Source organism: Cyrtonyx montezumae, unplaced genomic scaffold (assembly GCF_038088225.1).
Source record: "Cyrtonyx montezumae isolate F1298 unplaced genomic scaffold, pur_monq_1.0 scaffold_34, whole genome shotgun sequence".
In the NCBI taxonomy this organism is placed as follows: domain Eukaryota; kingdom Metazoa; phylum Chordata; class Aves; order Galliformes; family Odontophoridae; genus Cyrtonyx; species Cyrtonyx montezumae.
This window is the reverse complement of record NW_027072039.1, coordinates 1,560,544-1,578,823: the sequence shown is the minus strand read 5'-3', so window position 1 is coordinate 1,578,823 and position 18,280 is coordinate 1,560,544. Positions and strand designations below refer to the sequence as shown.

General features: G+C 37.5%; 1 protein-coding gene across 2 annotated transcripts in view; it reads left to right on the top strand.

Moving 5' to 3' along the window:
• RASGRF2 (Ras protein specific guanine nucleotide releasing factor 2) overlaps positions 1-18,280 on the top strand; it is a 113,895-nt gene that overhangs the window by 77,443 nt on the left and 18,172 nt on the right. For both annotated transcript variants that reach the window (XM_065745231.1, XM_065745230.1), the window contains exon 18: positions 8,046-8,152. In XM_065745231.1, coding sequence (XP_065601303.1) covers positions 8,046-8,152 — 107 coding nt within the window. The remainder of the gene's footprint in view (positions 1-8,045; positions 8,153-18,280) is intronic.

The following is an 18,280-nucleotide window of genomic DNA, read 5'->3' as shown; positions in this document are numbered from 1 at the left end:
GTTGGACATAGCTGGTGTTGGCATTGCAGGGCAGCAGGGGATGATGATGTTGTCATCATACAGAGACAAACTACCTTCTGTTGTAGGCTGCATCCTTAATACATGTTCACCAAGCTGCTTTTCTGAAAAATTTGTGTGTGTTTTCGTCTGCCAGAGGATATTGTACAGGGAAATCAGTAGGGAAATGAAAATAGAGATTAAAACTAATTTGTTTGGAATCTACCTTCTAATTTGATAACCCTAAATGATATTCACCCACTCTTTAGTGAATTTGAAAAGATTTCTATTTTTGCTCCTGAATTAAAAGCCCTTTGAATTCAACAAAATTGTTGCTTAGCAATTATAGGTAACTGGCTAAACATTCAAATCGAGATGAATCTTCCCTTGCAGTTTTGATAGAACAGTAGCTTTGAATTGAAACAGTGGCTTCAAAGTGAAATTTAGTTTTGTATCAGGTGACCCCTGCTTTTGCAAATTAAGAGTCAGAGGAAAACAATGATTTTTCTCACTTTTCCAGAAAATTCTTGATGAGCTCCCCTCTCCTAAATTATTTTCTTGTTCAAGCTTATTAGGGAGAGTGGCTACTCAGGAAGAACACATATGTAGAGTACAATTCCTGAGTTGTAACACCATTAAACATATGCTTCCTGACATAGTGCACTAAGCTTGGAGCAGCTGCAGGGAAAATTGTTTCATAGATACATGCAAGCAAACTAGCAATGGGATAAAAACATTTTCTTATCTGAGAAAGGAGAGTAGTGTAGTGTTTGTTCTTGAACCCCAAAAGTGGATCAGCCTGATTGTACTGTGATTAATTGGATGGGCTATGTTGAACATGCAGTTTCTCACACTGCTTTCCCACTTCAGCAGGTAAAAACTGCCTATATATTTCCTGAATGCTGAGAAGCATAGCAGGAGTTGAGGCAAACTCACTTGGCTGACATACAAATTAAAAGATACATCAGCTGCAATGTTGCTATTCTTGTCCTTATTCACGGAAGATAATTCAGACATTACCGTAGTAAAAAACTGTTTAAGATGTACTAAACCAATTATAAATATAATTGTTAAGATAGGGTGGTCAAGAAGTCATTTCTTTGTCAATTGTTTCCTATAGATATTTTATATAAATATGTCATAGGAAAAAGAATTGCTGTGATATTGCAAATTTTTCACAGTATTCACCAGTGTGTAAATGTAGGTGGCTACAACGGCTTTTGAAACTGAAGTTCTGTTCTTTCCTAGAGATATGTTTATAAATACAGACATGAGATTGTGATGATGTGGCCTAAGATTTTACTGAAAAGTTGGACTAGGATGTTCCACTTACAAGCAAATATGCATACAACATCCATGCAAGCAAATATGGTTTTGAATGAGTAGGCAGTGTTTAGCATTGGGTTTTGGTGAATTGCATTAATTCCTTCTCGACTCTCTTTGTTGATGCTGAAAGAAGAATAGTTTCTCTACCCTAGTGGAATTACTGCTACTTCCTATATTGGAAAATGTATTTTAGAATGTACTGTAGACTAAAGTTACAGATACTCATTCCCTGTTTGGGTATAGCATATGGAAATATTAATACACACACTCATTTTTATCTACCTAACAGAGGAGTGAATTGTGCTCTTTTCTTTGAAGCCATATATTCATCACAGTGCGCCAAAAATAAAAAACAGAATTTTATATTGCTGCTGAATTTTACTTACAAAAACGTTCAGATTGTGATTGTTTTTTGCTTTCTAAAGTGTTTTTTTCTAAAAGAAGTTGCATAACTTCATTTATACTGTTAGTGTTGAGCAAATTCTAAAGATTTTCTGACAACTGTGACCTTCTGACACGATCTCCGAAGAGAATATCTTAATTGGAAAAAAAAACCAAAAAACGCAAAAATCCCCAAAGTGTGAATCAGCCTACCTGTAGCAGTAACCTTTTTGGAAAGAAACATAAAAGGGAGAATTTTCAAATATGGATAGTTGACTTTAAGGGAGGATTTTCATTCTTCATTATACACATGTTTTAACATCTAATGTTCTAGATCATTGTAGTTTGCAACCTTAATGTTATGATTAGGACTTGTAATAGTATATTGATCTAAACCATATTATTTACACATCTATCTTTTTTCCCACTTGTTCTCAAGTTATTTCACTGTACAGGCAGATTTTTAGACTTTTGGATTTTGGTTCAAGTTTACAATTTAATAATTTAACTACTTTGTCTCAGTTACGTGTTCTTCAAGTTTCTACTATCAGAAAAAAAAATTCTTTTTATAGCAGGAGTCATTTAAAAAATAGTTTGCCAACCTTTCCCTTAAATATTTTGCAGCAATGAAAAACAGGAACTATAGCTCTATCTGAGTTACGCTATTGTACATCAGCTGATGCATGTGAATCCAATGGGATTTACTTTACTAAGACTATAATCCCTTGACTTGATTTGATAGTTAGATTGTATTTGCTGTGGAGGCTTTAGGCAGAAGAATCAAATATATACTTGGAATTACTTCTGACGTGGGTGGCTACAACAGGGATTTTCAGCAGCATATTTCTTAGAATGAAATGATTTCAGAAGTCCCAAGGACCAGTGAAAGTGAAATTGAAAGCCTGAAATGCTTTGGACACTCGATTTCTTCTTTTTATAATAATCACTACTTTTGATACGGTATGAGCTGTTAACACTATGAAACAAGCCAAGCCGTGGCACAGTGAATGATTAAATATACCTCTCTCAAGCTAAGGTAGCCTGAAGATCATGGATAGACTTGATAATTCCTGCTTTCAAGCCATGGACTGCTCATATGACCTGTTCCATTATAAATCTGAATGTTCACATTTGGTAGTTCCTGAAGAAGGACTATATTATTGATAAAATTTGCTTGTCTTTATGCAGTGAGAGGGAGTTCATCATCTTTGTCTCTCAGTTAATGTAAATGATGTTATTTTCCAGTTTCACCATTCTTCATCTAGCCAATGTATGGCAATCTAATGTCATGATTAAAGAAATGAAAAGAAGAGCAGAATCCTTCATATTTAGATTTCTTATAAATTATTAGATTGCCTGCTCCCTGATGCTTTTCTGTGAGAATGTGTGAAACTCAATTACTTGCTTAAGAATCTGTGACCAATAAACATGTATAACTTTAAAATTAGGTGTGTGTATGTGTGTGCTACATATATTGCAGAGGCTTTTTCAGTTTTAATCTGTGGATGAAAATCGCTCTGCGCACAGCCTGGGTGTTGCATTTATTCTTTATCTAGGTCAGAAAGTACCACTGATGTTTCCTGACCCTGAGCTTTCAGGATTTGAGCTGGGCTGAATCATGAAGCTGGCTTATAGCCCACAAGTGTATTTATCAGAAGAAAAAGCACACAAGAAAGAGAAATGTATTTTACACTTATTTTAATTATTGGTTGTCTGTTTTATGAGCAGTGGGCATTCCTCTTCCACCTTAGTGAGACTCTGAGGTTTGCTGCTACCTCCTCACATGTTGGAGTGCAGTTTTTTCCCACGTTAAATACCAGTGCAGCTTCAGTATAAGATTCCAGGGCATTTCATTGAAGCTGACTGGCAAAATGCTTTTTTGAAATGAAGACTTTTTTAATTAGAAAAGTCACTAGAAACAAGTTGTAGTTACTCTTCTTAAGTACAAACAAATTTCCCCTAATTTGGGGAATTATTATTAATTTAATGTAGGTAAGTCATTACAAATAGGAAATCTATCACCAAAACTTCTGACAAGTTAGTTCCTGTGGTCAGGGATTATGTCCTACTGTATTAACACTGAAAAATAAAATGAAGGGCAGTCCTTAGGGGTCAGGCAGGTGAGCTGCTCGATGTGGAAGTGGTGAAGGGCCACCAGACGCACTGTTGAGGATGTAGGTGAGCAGTGAAGCCACGTAGCTGCAGTAAAAGCCCTTCAAACCATTGACCTTGAAGAGCTGCACCACAGTGTCTTTGGTTTGGCTGAACACCACCACCCTTGTGCCATCCTGGCCATGCACACCTGACCTTCCTGTCCCCCTTCCTCTGCATCATGAGGTGCTGGGAGACAACATCAATGGGCTCTATGTCCTTCTGTGTTTTTGCTTTATGAATGGGATAGACAATGACATAACCACTGGAAAGTGTCATAGAGTTTCTCTTGAGAGAAACTACCTATCTAAAAGATACTGTGATAATTTATCTGTTTGTCTTCAGATGTTGAGATTCATATTTGTTTATTAACAAAGGAAACAAAGGTGTTAGCTTCAAAAATAGCAGTTTTGATAATAGTACCTGTAATAAAAACATCTGGAGGTGAAACTGGATTGTGCATAACAAACTAAATGCAAGTGCATAAGCAGGATGATTAAATTATATTAGAAGAAGTGTGATACTGAAACTAACAATGATGGAAAATCAGTATAGTTTTAGACAGCATGTGGTAAAAGTTCTGTGTCAACAACATGTGCAGTAACACGTGGAAGCAGCCTGTATTCATCTCAATACATACTACAGGAAAAAAAAAGTTGCTTTGATGTAGCTGCTCTTTGGTAGTGGAATCACTTCTTTGTTGTCAGTTCACCTTTTTGTCTTCTGAAATGGAGTTACAGTCTCAAATGTTGTATACTTTCTGCAGTCCCTCAGTAGATGTTATTTCACACAGGAAAAACAAATGCTGTTTTGGCTCTCATCTACTTTTTGCAGTATGTGTCTGATATTAGTGTACAGTTCCTGCTAGACTGGCACTAATACCACCTGTTCAAAAGTACTTAGGACTGAAGGATAGCTAGAATTTGGATTTTCTTTAGCAGACATGTGTTTGTGGTTACTTTTGGCAGTTCCTTTTCCACAGACCACATGGATTTGAAAGTTAGGAGGAATAAAAACAGTGCTAGCCAAAAACTTGTTTTTGCATGTCTCTGCTATTATATTGATTTTGCTGCGGTAATAGGTTTCTGTTGTTTTTTCTTTGTGTTCTGTTTAGACCTTTCCTTTAAAAGTTAGAAGACCAGAAAGTAGCAATGCCTGGTAATCTTATTTGCTTACAGCTTCTACATTTGCAATTTTGTTCTGAGTCTTATGATTCTTAAAACTATAAGCACACTTCTGTGCAACTCGTATGTTCTAGAGTACTGTTTTTCTTACATGTTCTCACATTCTTGTTAATGAAAAGATCTATATAGTGACTGTAAGAATAATGGTATTTCTTTTTCTTGCACAGTCAATATTCACCAACTTTCATTTAGACTGACAATACATCAGAATTCTCATAGCATCAGGAATAACACAGTCCAGCATTTAGCTGTTGCTGCACTGTCTGGGAGGGAGTTGTCAGAATTAGTTTTGAATAGGACTGCTGATACCTATCTACATATACTTCACACTTGCATCTTCTGAAGCATAGGTGGATAGATAAAAATAATAGTAGCTCTTGTCTATGATTGTAATGGAAAATTAATGTATATAGTCACTGAAGTTTATCCAGCAGTCATTAAAAAAAATTTTAAGTATAATCTAAATAACTTGTGCTTGATGGGCATGCTAATGATGTGAATGGTAACCATCTTTACCACATGCTGACAGCCCCTAGCTCCCATTTCAGTAATCAGTTAGTTTGGAATTTAAAAGCAAAGAACCAGCGTTGTGCTGAACACCATTCCAAAGGGAATATGCATACCCTAAGTCAGCTTCAACATTTTACACCAAAACTTCTGTGAGTCTTGCAAATGTAAGGTGGAAAGAAACTACTGTAGGCAAGGAACAGACCAGGGTAGTGGTGTAACAGTTTTTATTGTTTGTCTTTGTGGTCTCAGATAGAAGACACCAATATCCCACTGTGACTGGTGCTCTTTTTGGGAATTGTGTGATGCATCGCATTTCCAGATAGTTTTTCAGAGACCAGAATATTTCATAAGCACAATTTTCTTCAAAATCAGTTGGCATATTTAGTTAAGCATTCCTTAAGTGTTCTGGGGATCTTTTTTTCCAGAAAGAACAAGGAAAGAGAAAGCAGCACATCCTGACATTCTGAATTGTTTGGTATTTAAAAACAAAGTGATAATGAAATCAATAGATTTTCAGTTTACTTTTGAACAAATATATTACACAGCTATTTATTTGAAGTCCTGTATCTGTGGATGTACAGAGGATTAACACATGGAGTTCAGTATAGCTCTACACCTGTACATTTCTGCTCACCTAAGTTCTTTTCATACATAATTGAGGCATCTCCATGTATCCAGTCAAGACATCAACATTACCTACTGATTAGGTGGATCTGACTGAAGGTGTTGCTTAAAATCCATAAAAGCTAATTACTGATAAAAAAAAAATTGATGAAATTCTGAGAACCATAGAAATTTGCTTTGTTTTTCCTTTCTTCCTCCTTTTATTCTCTTTTTGCAGCTAGCTGGAAACTGTCTCTAGTTTTCTCTCCTTTTTTCCTTTCAACTTACCAAAACTTCTTTTCCATAATGTTACTTTCATAAAGAGTCTGCTGCTTTAATACATAATTTTCACTGTGACTTTCATTGCTGCAATTAAGTGGCTAATTGAACAGTTTATAATGTGTATGCCTAATTGCTTCTGCAAGAGGTTAACTGCAAAAAGCATAGAAATTAACACACTAAATGTTGCCTAGGTTACCTTTTACTAAGTAAAGCCTCAGAGATTTTGTTTACTTTCGTGTTTATGGGCACTGAAACTCCTGAAGATATGTTAATATGAAAATTTGTTTGGTACTGAATCATAGATATCAACTACGATGTAATATGTCATACTTCTAGAAAACTTCTGTGACATAGAGTAAAAGAGGATCTGGTTGAGGTCTAGCCTACAGTAAAACATACATAATTGTAGTTGCACTTGTTTGTATCCTTCTGTCTAAAAAAGCAGAATTTGCAGCAATTTGGATTTGGATTGTATTAAATATCTGTAATAAAAATAGAATAACACTAATACTAGCCTCTGAGAATATATCCAATGTTCTTCTTGCAGAATAAATAGATGCTTAATCCCCCTTTGCTATTTTTAATAATATACAGAACTCAGAACAGCTTTTATGCCAAAAAAATTGCAAAGCTCTGGTCCATACGTAAGAGAATTTCCAGTTGTTTCCTGGGCTCTGCACTGTGTGAAATGGAAAACAAAGCAGTGTAAGATCAAATTCAGCAAAAAACTAGAGTAAAAATACATTAACTTCTCAAGGTTTTTCAGAGTTATTTTTTCTTGCTTTTTTTTTTAATTGGAGTATTTGATGTAATCATTTTATTAGTAAAATACAGCTACCACAAAACTAGGCAAGAAAGAAACAATGGTGTAAATGTAGTAAGAAAATTTCTTGAACTTTAAGAACATTTCTGGATGAGTAAATATTGACGACTGAAAACAAAAGTCCTCATTATAAGGTGTGTGGGGAAATGCTGCAATTGGCAAATTGTTTCTTTTAGTCTGTAAATGTGTTTTCTGTATACCTTCCCACCTTCTTGTCACTACAGTGGTAAAAAAAAAAAAATAAGCTGTTTGTTTGAATGCTTTGTTGACTAGTGGAGCCTGTGCAATACTGCCTTCATGAAGGGAGGAACATTTCTTGTGTTGACCTTTTTCTCCTCTGTATTTAACTATTATCCTCCCCTGATTCCTCACAATGTACCACTTCTATGATGCACTATTCTCCTACTTCTGAATCATAGTTGTTTTCTGTAGCCTGTCTGATTACAGACTCTGCTTTTGGGTTAGTCATGTTTTATATTGTTTCTTTCATACTGAAGAGAGAGAGACCTGTCTTGATGTTAATGCTACAAGCCAGTACTCTTCTTTCTAAAACTGAACAATGAACCAAGCAGATGGCTGTATTATTTATGATGGGCAAGAGTATATTATACTGGTTTTGCATAATTACAGTGGTCCAAATGATCATGTTTGAAATACAAGCTTTCTTCCTTTCATTATTCATAAATGCTCAAATAGGCCTTCTATTTAGCAATTATTAATACAGTATTTGAAGAAAATCGTTATCTCTAATAATTCTAGTTCTTGTATGCATGTTTTTTTCCTCACAGGTTTTAACAATTCTGAACGCATGTGTGACAAAGAGTTCATAATACGCAGAGCAGCCACTAATCGTGTCCTGAATGTCTTACGTCACTGGGTCTCCAAGCACTCTCAGGTATTCTTGTGTTGCCCTTGTCCTCTCCATATGTAATGAATAACTGGAAGAATGCAAGCTGACCTCAGTCAGCAAATGGAATTCATGTGCTTTGGTTCTCTCTACAAAATATTGTGGGGTTGCTCAGTTAAGTTACTTTGATTGAATGTGTTGAAATGCTTGTGCTCATATAGTGATATTAATGTATTTGTTCTGAGGCACCAGTCCTTCATTTTGTAGACTGTACAGTCCGATTCATTGAATCTAATCACAAAATGGACTAACTAGTAGAATTTATTATATAGCAGTGTCTTTTAAGCTGCTAGGTAGGAAAAACGTTGGAAGATTTTGGCATGCATGCAGAAGACTATAAGGAAAATTATTGAATGAAACAATGGAGGAAAGGATGGAAACAGGGACAGAAAAAAAAAAAAGCTAGCAAGAGAGCATTATGGAAGCATATGAAACACCTATGAGCCTTGGGCAGATGGTACCTTTTTGGTAATTGTTGACTGCTTTAACTCATGTCAATAATCAGTGATCAGTCACTTGATCAAAGCATGGTTCACTGCACAGCTGACTGCAGCACTCTCCTCTGTCGAACACTATTCCCTTTTTGTCCTTACAAAGGGTTTGGTTTTCATAGAGATCAAATTTGCTAGAGAATGAAGGCAGTAGGAAGTGCCTCAGTGTGAAAACTGAAAAGCTGAATAGCCAAGAAGAGATTTTGGAATTGTACTCTACATGCTAGGTCCCTGCCATAGTTACCAATAAGTGAGTGCTATGATTTGATCTTCTGTGATAATTAAACAATAGAGTCATCAGACTTTTGTCTACATGAAGTAAGTCTCTACAACTTGTAAAAATGATGTTTCAGTTTCAAAGCTGACCCTGACGGAGTTGTGATGATTCCCTAGCATAAACACATAGTAACTGTGAAGAGTGCAAGCACTCTCACTGTGTCAATTCAACAACAATATTCTTTCTCTTACAGAAATGAATATGTTCTCCGTTCCCATATCAGCAGCCCCAAATGATATGAAAAAATACAATGGTGTCCTGATTTTTTTTTGCTCCTACTTTTACAGAGTATTACACAGTTACTATTCTTTTAAAAATATTGTGAGAATTAAGGTAATACATAAATGTCCAAAACAATTAATTTTCAAAGAGGAAACTGTTACTTGAACTCCGTAATCATGACTGCCTTTTGTTTTTTCCCTTGCAAGGGAATTTAATTCTCTCTCTTAATTCACTATTCCAGTATAGCAAATAATTTAAAATGCAAGGGCTTTGGCACAAAAAGTAATGAATGCTACAGTAACAAAGCATGTAATCAGCTGTTTGTGTTGTTTACTTACGAGAGGAAGGAGAAAGAAATGACACAAGACCTAAGCAGTACAGAAAAGACCAGCTAGTTTCTGCCAAATAGAAAACCAAGGACTGCTTTAAGGAGGGTAAGTGAAGAATTACTGTCTGGCCAAATAGTATGAAATGTTGCCAGTGAAGATAGATAGTCCTTAGAGAGCAGTAGCTCAGAGCCTCATTTTACAATAACAACACAAACTGCAAACCAGAGAACCCCTAGCCACCAGTGTCTACTGAAGAAATGCTCATTTAGATTTCCAAAATGACAAAACAGTGTAAGCACAGAAATTCAGCAGGTTCAACAGACATACAAAAAACTTGATTACATTTTAAGGTATTCACATCATTTACAAGACATCAGTGTACTTGGGACATCCTTTACCTTCATTGGCAGAAATGGGCTGATTTTATTCTCTTAAAAGAAATGATAGTAAGAGAAAAAGGTTGACAAAATAAGTTGGTATATGCAAAGTTAAGCATGCGACTCGGTGTTTTCCTGATAGCATTTTCTCTTCACTTGACTTTGAAATTGCTCTTGCTGCAAACACTCCCAACACCAAGTAGAGAGTTTCTGTCCTCTGCAGAAAACCCTTCTCCTTGTGATATGCCTAGATATTTGTCATCATTGCTAATCTGTGCTGCTGAAAAAGGTTATCTTCTTCTGCCAAAATGCCATTTCCTCATTAGTGGATAAAAAGATGCAAAGACATTAGATAGGTGAAATGTGGAGCATTGTTTAGCACTCTCTTTAGACTGTTGGATGTCACTGCACACATGCTAAGTTTCAGCTTATGGCCATCTCTGCAAAATGTAAATACCTTGGTTCTGGTGTTCTCTGATCCACCAATAATAGTAATTTCTTTACAAGTTATTTATTTGTCTGAATTATTGTACTGATCTATAGTGTTTCAGTGCCAAGGGAATACGAGGTGTTGTACAGTAACAAAACAGTATGTAGCCTATGTTCAGAAATGTATACAACCATCTGTCTTAAGTCTGCTTGCAAATTTTATCCAAGTTATTTATTCCCTACCCTCCATTTCTCCCTCTGGATCCCTTTGGCTCACTTTAGTGTTATACTCCCTAGCGTGTAATAACACAGGTCAAGGTTAGTACATGAACCGAGAGAGATGCTGTCCAAACAAATGTTTTGAAGCTTTGTATTTCCTTACTTTCCTCCATCCAGTTCTTGGCTAGGTCTTGAAGATGTTTCATCTGCTGGGCTGTGGAATTAATTAGCTTTCTACAGCATCTTGCAGTTGTGTCAAAGCCACAGTTGTGGATGATTTGAGTATTTCTTAAGCAAGTATTCTTAAAAATTTGTCTGATTGTTGATGCTGTTTAATACGTAAACTTGTCTGTGTGCAAAAAACATAATCATTAAAATTAACATCTCAGCCTATTGGGAGAGAATATGCTTTTATGAAGCCATTTTGTTATCTTGAAGTGATCCTAAATAATGTTTAGAAAAAGGACTAATTGTTTTTCAAAACTTGGGTCTTTCACTGTAGAAGCCTCACTTAAATTCCGAGTAAATATATAGCAATGCCAGATCTGCAGCCCTTTCAGAAGGGCAGAAGGAACTAATTAATGCCTCCAAAAGTTCCCAAGGCACAGATGAAAATTTGGAACAAACATAGTCATGTAATGTGTTATATACTTTTTGCTTTTTGTTTTTACCACACTGAGCAAGAGGAATCAAACTTGTATTGCTGAACTTTTTCTTTTTTCTTTATTTGTGCATGAAAGACTTCCCAGTTTTTAATTTACATTTTCATTCTCCTTAACTCCTTTTTGTTACATGCTCTTTCCTTCTTCATTCAAATGCTGATAGTCCAACGAAAGTTTCTTTTTCCCAAAATAACAGCTGATTGTTCATGTTTACATTTTGTTTTTAGAATGTAACTGAGAGGAACAGCATAGGATTCTCTGGCTGTAAACAATGAAAGCACAAATGCTGAGCCAGACAGTTACTATGAATACAAGAGCCTTGATGAGAATGGAAAGGACTATGAAGGCAAAACTCCCACTTAACTCCTGTCAGAGATGGAAAAATAGGAAGGGAAAATGAGGCAAAGAGGAGAAAGTTCAAGCATGATTTTCATTTTCCTGGTGAGATCTTGTAGCCTCTTCTTTGTTTAACAATACTTCCTTTTATCTAAACACTGCAAGATAGAAATGAATATTTTCTGCTTCTGTGGCAAGCAGAAGGGAATGGAGTATGTCCAAGAAGAAAAAATTTGCATCTGCTGATGAGGAAAGAAGAGCTGGCCTTTCCAGACTTTCCAGTTTTGAATGACAGTTCGGTTCTTGTTCCCACTGGCTTCTTTGAAGATCTCAGCTGGAATGACTTGGAAAATTTTGACTCTGTTACAGACTGCCAGATGGTGTCAGTGAGTTATGAAGTTACCACAGGATATGGGGATCAGACCAAAACTTGCATTTTGGGAGTATAGGTCATGTTTTTGGTGCCTGACTTCTGTATTGCTCTAACTGTGAAATGACTTTCTACAAATCGTCTCCTTGCTTGCCTGATTAAACCCTTGTTGGGTTTTCCAAGGAAGTTTTATCAGATGTACTTACTGGTCTTGCTTAGGGAATATGGAAGGAGGACACCTGTAGATGGAAAGTTATCCAAGAAAGTAGATTGTGGTTAGGCACCAATAGGTTCAGTACATCTTGCCCGTTAATTAACCATTCACATTTTGTACAACAACAAAATAATAGCAAATTAATTCATATGAGCTCCACTTGGCTCTTGTTTAAAGTATAGAGTAATGAATATTTACCAGCCACGGATATAGTGAGTTTCTTGTAGAAATGTGAGCAAATCAGAGGTATGCCACATAAACTCCGTGATAATCTGTATTTTTCTTTCAGAAAGATATTCTGTGTTCTGACTACATGTGAAGTAAACCCTTAAGACCTGTGTTCTCTGTCTTGAAACAACAAAGACTTTTCTGGTGCTCTTTCTGAAGTAGACATGTAAAAATATTAATTGTGGATTGAGGAAATAGAGGTTGCCACAAGGAGAAGTATAGGAAGGGAGCTGTGAGTGTTCCAACATACTTTTGATCACTCGGTAAAGAAATCAAGTTTATATAAACTTACTCCATGTGCAGAATACACATGCGTATTCAGTAGTAACGTACTTAATTGTTGTTGTGCTTTGTCCAAATACTGCAGAATCATAAGGGTTTGATACTTCATGACCCTTTAGGGAGCATGAATCACCGTCAGAACAGTAGCCAAGCTTGCAATCAGTCAACTTAATTAGAGGTACACTAGCCTTACTTCTGCCGGATCATGACAGATCCACCCTCACTGAGGTCTTCCTGCAAAGCTTTTTCTATACTAAGTCCCAGAACTTAGAGGCAGAGATGTCACATTTCCTATCAGTCCTGATTACTTTAATCTGACAGTACCTAGTGGCTAGATTCTTCTTTCAAGGTTCCTTTATACTACTGGGTTTTACAGTTGTTGAATAATGAAAGGTTTGTATTGTATGCACTGAGTATTACTCCGTCATGCTATTAAAGTAGCTTGTACTTTTTTCCTAATTATAATCAACCTGGAGTGACTAACATTGATACTATAGAACCAGAACTGGCATTCTTCCCCCAGATGACGATTATTTCTTGGCACTTGAAAGTAACTGGAAGACAAAGCTATTGTCCTTTTCCTTTCTGAAATAAACTGGAAGTTTAGTGAAGCAGTGATGTGTTTTTCTGACTGCCAGTTTTAGTATCCTTCATCTGTTTTTCTTCCAAAATATGTAAACGTTCTGTTACAAGTATATTTATAAAAATTTAATGCAGCAGAATTATACATGATAGTTATGTTTTTATGCATAAAAAAGGAAATAGTGTTGTATAGTTCGGCATCACTGGTGTAGTTCCAGTTAATTGTGATAGAGTTTGATCTTTTGTGTAGAAAATGAAGAGTTACCACGCTGATGTTGTTGAAATGGTTATCTGTTTACACTTTGGCATAAAAACAGATGTATTAAAATTGCAAGGATAAATCCATCTATTTAAAAATATACCAATATAATTGTTAACAGTCTTCCATTAGATCTCTTTCTGCTCCTGGACATCTCTAGTGTTGGGCTCCCAGCAAGATTTTATTGTTATCCCGTCACTTTAAAATAATCAGTTATAGCCAGCAGCAGTGCTAGTCTTTCTCAATGTCTGTGCCCGTCTGCTATTTTCAGTTTGCTGCTGGCTGTGAGGGCAAAGGACAATGAGTCTGCACACAGTATATCCACGTCGTATGAATACTCATAGAGACATCCAGAAGCTGACTCTAGATGTAAATGTAGTTTTCCCTTCACATCTGATATTTTTCAACCTTCATCAGATTTTTATTCTCCCTTCACTAATTAAACTATTTTTTTTTCCACACCATTAGAGCATTTTCAATTCAGAGCTCTCTAAAAATTTCCTTTCTCATAGCCATTCTGCCACATCCCCAGAAATTTCTGTCTCCACTGACATTTCTTCTTACTTGGTGCCTCTCTCTTAACCTTCCATTTTGGAAATGTGACCCCTTCTTGTTCTTTCTACATGTTTGCCCTTTCCACTTCCCTGTGTTTCCTTCAAACACATCTCTCTTCAGTTTCTCTTGTTTATCCTTTATGGACTGAAAGATCTTATTATACAGTTATTCAAAAGATGAAGAGAATTTGCTAGGAAAAGACTTCAGTGCGTTGGTTCTTCTTGCTTGCAGTGGAAATATCAACTGTGTCTGGAAAACACCATAGGTTATGAATCTGAATTGGAAAGCAGAAAGCTTCCCAGCTTGAAAAAGTTTTCCTGCTTCAGATACATTCTTGGTCAGTGGACTAGTTTTCTGTCCATTTGTAGTGATGCAGAGCCATGCAAGCTTTAAGTGTGCATTCCCAGTCAAAGTGTGCCTGACAGATCTTTTTGAGCAATTTTCCTGTGCTTCCTCAGAGCAATAGAGAGAAACTAATAAAATCGGTCCAAATGAATTCAGCAAAGACTGTCACAAGGGAGTAACATTATACTTATTGTGACAATCTGTACTTGTCCTACTCCTCTTCACATGGCAGTCAGAACTCTGAAGCCAGTCTCCCAATAGTTGTTTTCTGTTCGTCTTGTTTTGTTTTGTTTTTTCTTGCCTTGAAAATAGATGTCTGAAAATTTGAAAACTTGGCTATATTTTGAGAGCAGAGCTTACATGAAGTTAATTTTACAGAGAGCATGTATAGGTTTGTTGAAGTAGGATAACAGAATTCTGTGAATCAGGATTGTTCCCACTGGCTCCTTTGAAGATCTCAGCTGGTTCTTCACAGTTACTCCTTGTACAATTCCCTTGCCTGACCAATTGAGCGGCCTTCTACTGTGGAGTGGTGGCATCAGTGGACAAAGAAGGGGTAACTGATGGACCTGCAAGGCCTTTGACGTGGTCCCACGTCCTCATCTACCTGGAGTACTACATCCAGATGTGGAGTCCTCAGCATAGGAAAGATACAGACTTGTTGGAGTGTGTCCAGAGAAGGGCCACAAAAATGATTCAAGGGATGGAGCACCTCCCCTACAAGGGCAAGTTGAAAGAGCTAGAGTTCAACCTGGAAAAGAGAAGGCTTTAGGGAGATGTTAGGAAGAAATTCTTCACTCAGAAGGTACAGAGACCCTGGCACAGGGTGCCCAGAGAAGCTATGGATTCCCCATTCCTCTAGGAGCTCGAGGCCAGGTTGGATGGGGCCCGGGGCAGCCCTGCCCAAGGCAGGGGGATTGGAGCTAGGTAATCTTTAATGTCCATCCCAACCTCAGCCATTCTGTGATTCTGTGATGTACTCATATATTTTCCAAATAAATTATTTTCTCAGGCTTTAGCTCCCTTTTGTTTGCCTGGGTTATTCAGTGTTTCCTCACATTGTTTAAATGAAGAATGTTTCCTCTCACTTAAGAAAATTTAAAGAAAAGGAGGAGGAAATGTTTTGGGAGTTTTACATGGTGAAACTGAAAAATTATATAACTACCACCTGTAATAAATCTGCGTATCTCTACGTATCACTGGCACATCTAGTTATTTTTCTTGCTTTCTGCTGCCACTGTCAGAGACTCTTGTATTCTGGGCAGCGATTCTAAATCCAACATCCATTCTTTTTTAAATTTTTCACTCAGCTGGATAGCAATGCTTACCTGAGGAAGCATTTCTTTTCTGAAAGAGTGGTCAGGCACTGGAATGGCCTGCCTAGGGAGGTGGTTGAGGCACCATCCCTAGCGCTGTTCAAGAAGCGTTTAGATGAGGTGCTAAAGGACTTAATTTAGTAGTTGGGTAGAGATAGTGATAGGAGGATGGTTGGACTAGATGATCTTATAGGTCCTTTCCAGCCTTATGAACTTATGAACTTATGAACTTATAGGTTGCTCCTGAAGCACTCTCATACTGCAGCACAGCTTTTTTAGCTCCTCCTGGCAAGGGAAGGCATATGTACATTCTGTAGAAAACAGTACTGTCTAGTCCTGTGGATGGTACTGATGAACATGCTGGTTGCAAATTTACTTAAAATGTAATCATACTGAACTTGGTGCTCTTCAGCTATAAAGGGATGATGCTGTTTAACCCTGATAATCAGGTAAGCACCATAGTTGCTTGCTTACTCTCCCCTAGTTCTCTTTCAGTCCATACATGACAAATTTAGGAATGAAGACAAAGACAGTTGCTCACCACCTGCTGACTGATGCCCAATCCCCATGCAACGATAGCATGCTGGCCAACTCCCCCATATCTGTCATTCTATATGACACCAGATGGTATGGGACATCCCTTTGGCCAGTTTGCTGGTTCTGTTCCCTCACAGTTCCTTGTGAATTCCCAGCTCCTCACTGGACGAGCAGTGTAAGAAGCTGAAAAGTCCTTGGCTCTGTGCAGCACTGCTCAGCAGTAAATAGAATATCAGTCTGTTACCTCTCTTCCTGTACTGCTCTACTGCTGCAAACTTAAATAAGTGATGCTGACCATTGCTCTTTTGAACAACTGAGAACTTCATACATCCTATTCTTATCCTGTGTGATGCCTAGAAATATCTAAGGTGCAGGAGGTGAAGGGACGAGGCTGGACTCATCTCAGCAGTGTGTGGTGATAGGACAAAGGGAAATGGCCACAAACTGATGCGTAGAAAGTTCTGCACAAATGTGTGTGGGAACTTCTTCCCAGTGCAGTGACGGAGCAGTGGCACAGTTGCACAGAGAGGTGGTGGAGTCTCCTTCTCTGGAGACGTTCCAGACCCACCTGGACCCCTACCTGTGCAACTGGGCTGGGGAGCTGCTTTGGCAGGGGGTTGGACTGGATGATCTCTAGAGGTCCCTTCCAACACCTACATTTCTGTCATTCTCTGACTCCAAGGCAGCCCTCCTACTTAACTTTACAGCTCTCATTATTTTTTTTTTTTTAGATTTGCACATTTCCTAAGTGATTCTGTACAGTAAATATTAAATAAAGAAAAAGCATCTTTCCCATTACTGACAGTAATGGACTTACAAATAAAAATTGAATTCATTCTTGGAAATCTTAGTTAATTTCTTTGCTTAAGCCAACTGTAAATATGAATATAAAACCAACAAATCTTTATACTAATGTGGACTCTAAATTATGTTAGAGTTATGTGCCATTTTGTAAAGAATTGTCACTGTCAAATTGAAATCTGTCTGATGGAAAACTCAAAACTTGAGCAGTTCTTGTCTGACTGACTGCATTCCTTCTGAAGGACGTAAATTCCAATTGAAAGTCTTTTTGAATACTGGCGTGGTCCAAATTGTGAGCAGCTGTTTAAATGTAAGCATTTATAGCATATAGCAACTTTACTTCTACTCGCCAGCCTGTACTTCAACAGAAATTAGGGAGTCTGTTTGCTTCTGCCAGACCTGGTGGGTGCTGCAGTCTGCCTTGTGCAGTTTGGTGGCATTCTTTTTGCATTCATTCTGCTGGCATGGTGGGAGACTATCAGGTGAGTAGTGCTGAAGAATTAGGGAAACATATAAACAGGTGATAACAAGACTTAAAATTCCTACAAGAATTTAAGTACATTAAGTGATTAATGAATTAAGCACATTAAATGATTTTCCTAGATTTTTTAGGCTTTCTTTACCCCAGTAACATCTCAGGAATCCATATTTCCCTGACATTATCTGAAAAATAGATTGCCTCTACAATTTCCTTCTGAATTCTGCATTTCTGCAGTGTTACTGTCTCCTCACAACATGAGAAGCAGGTCCCACATTGTAATAAAAAAAACCCCTCCAAGCACAAACAAAAGCCACAAAACAACAAAAATAACAAAAAGAAAAAAAACAAAAACCAACAAAAACACCAAAACACAAATTTGGGGCTGTTAGACAGTACCTGCTAAACTATGTCAATAGAGGGTGTCCCCTATCCAATGAAAAAGATGGTCATTTCTTGGATAGCAAGGACACAAACCACTGAGCTATTGAGCAGACAACATGCTGACCAGCAGGTCAAGGAAGGTGATTCTGCCCCTCTACTCTGCTCTCATGAGACCCCACCAGGAGTACTGCATTCAGTTCTGGGGCAATCAACACACAAGAAGGACGTGGAGTTGTTGGAGTGTGTCCAGAGAAGTGCCACAGAGATGATCAGAGGGCTGAAACACCTCTCCTGCAAGGACAGGCTGAGAGAGCTGGGGCTCTTCAGGCTGGAGAAGACAAGGCTCCAGGGAGGACCTTATAAGTCATCTTCCAGTACCTGAAAGGAATGCTGGGGATGGACTTTTTATCAGGGAAATCAGTG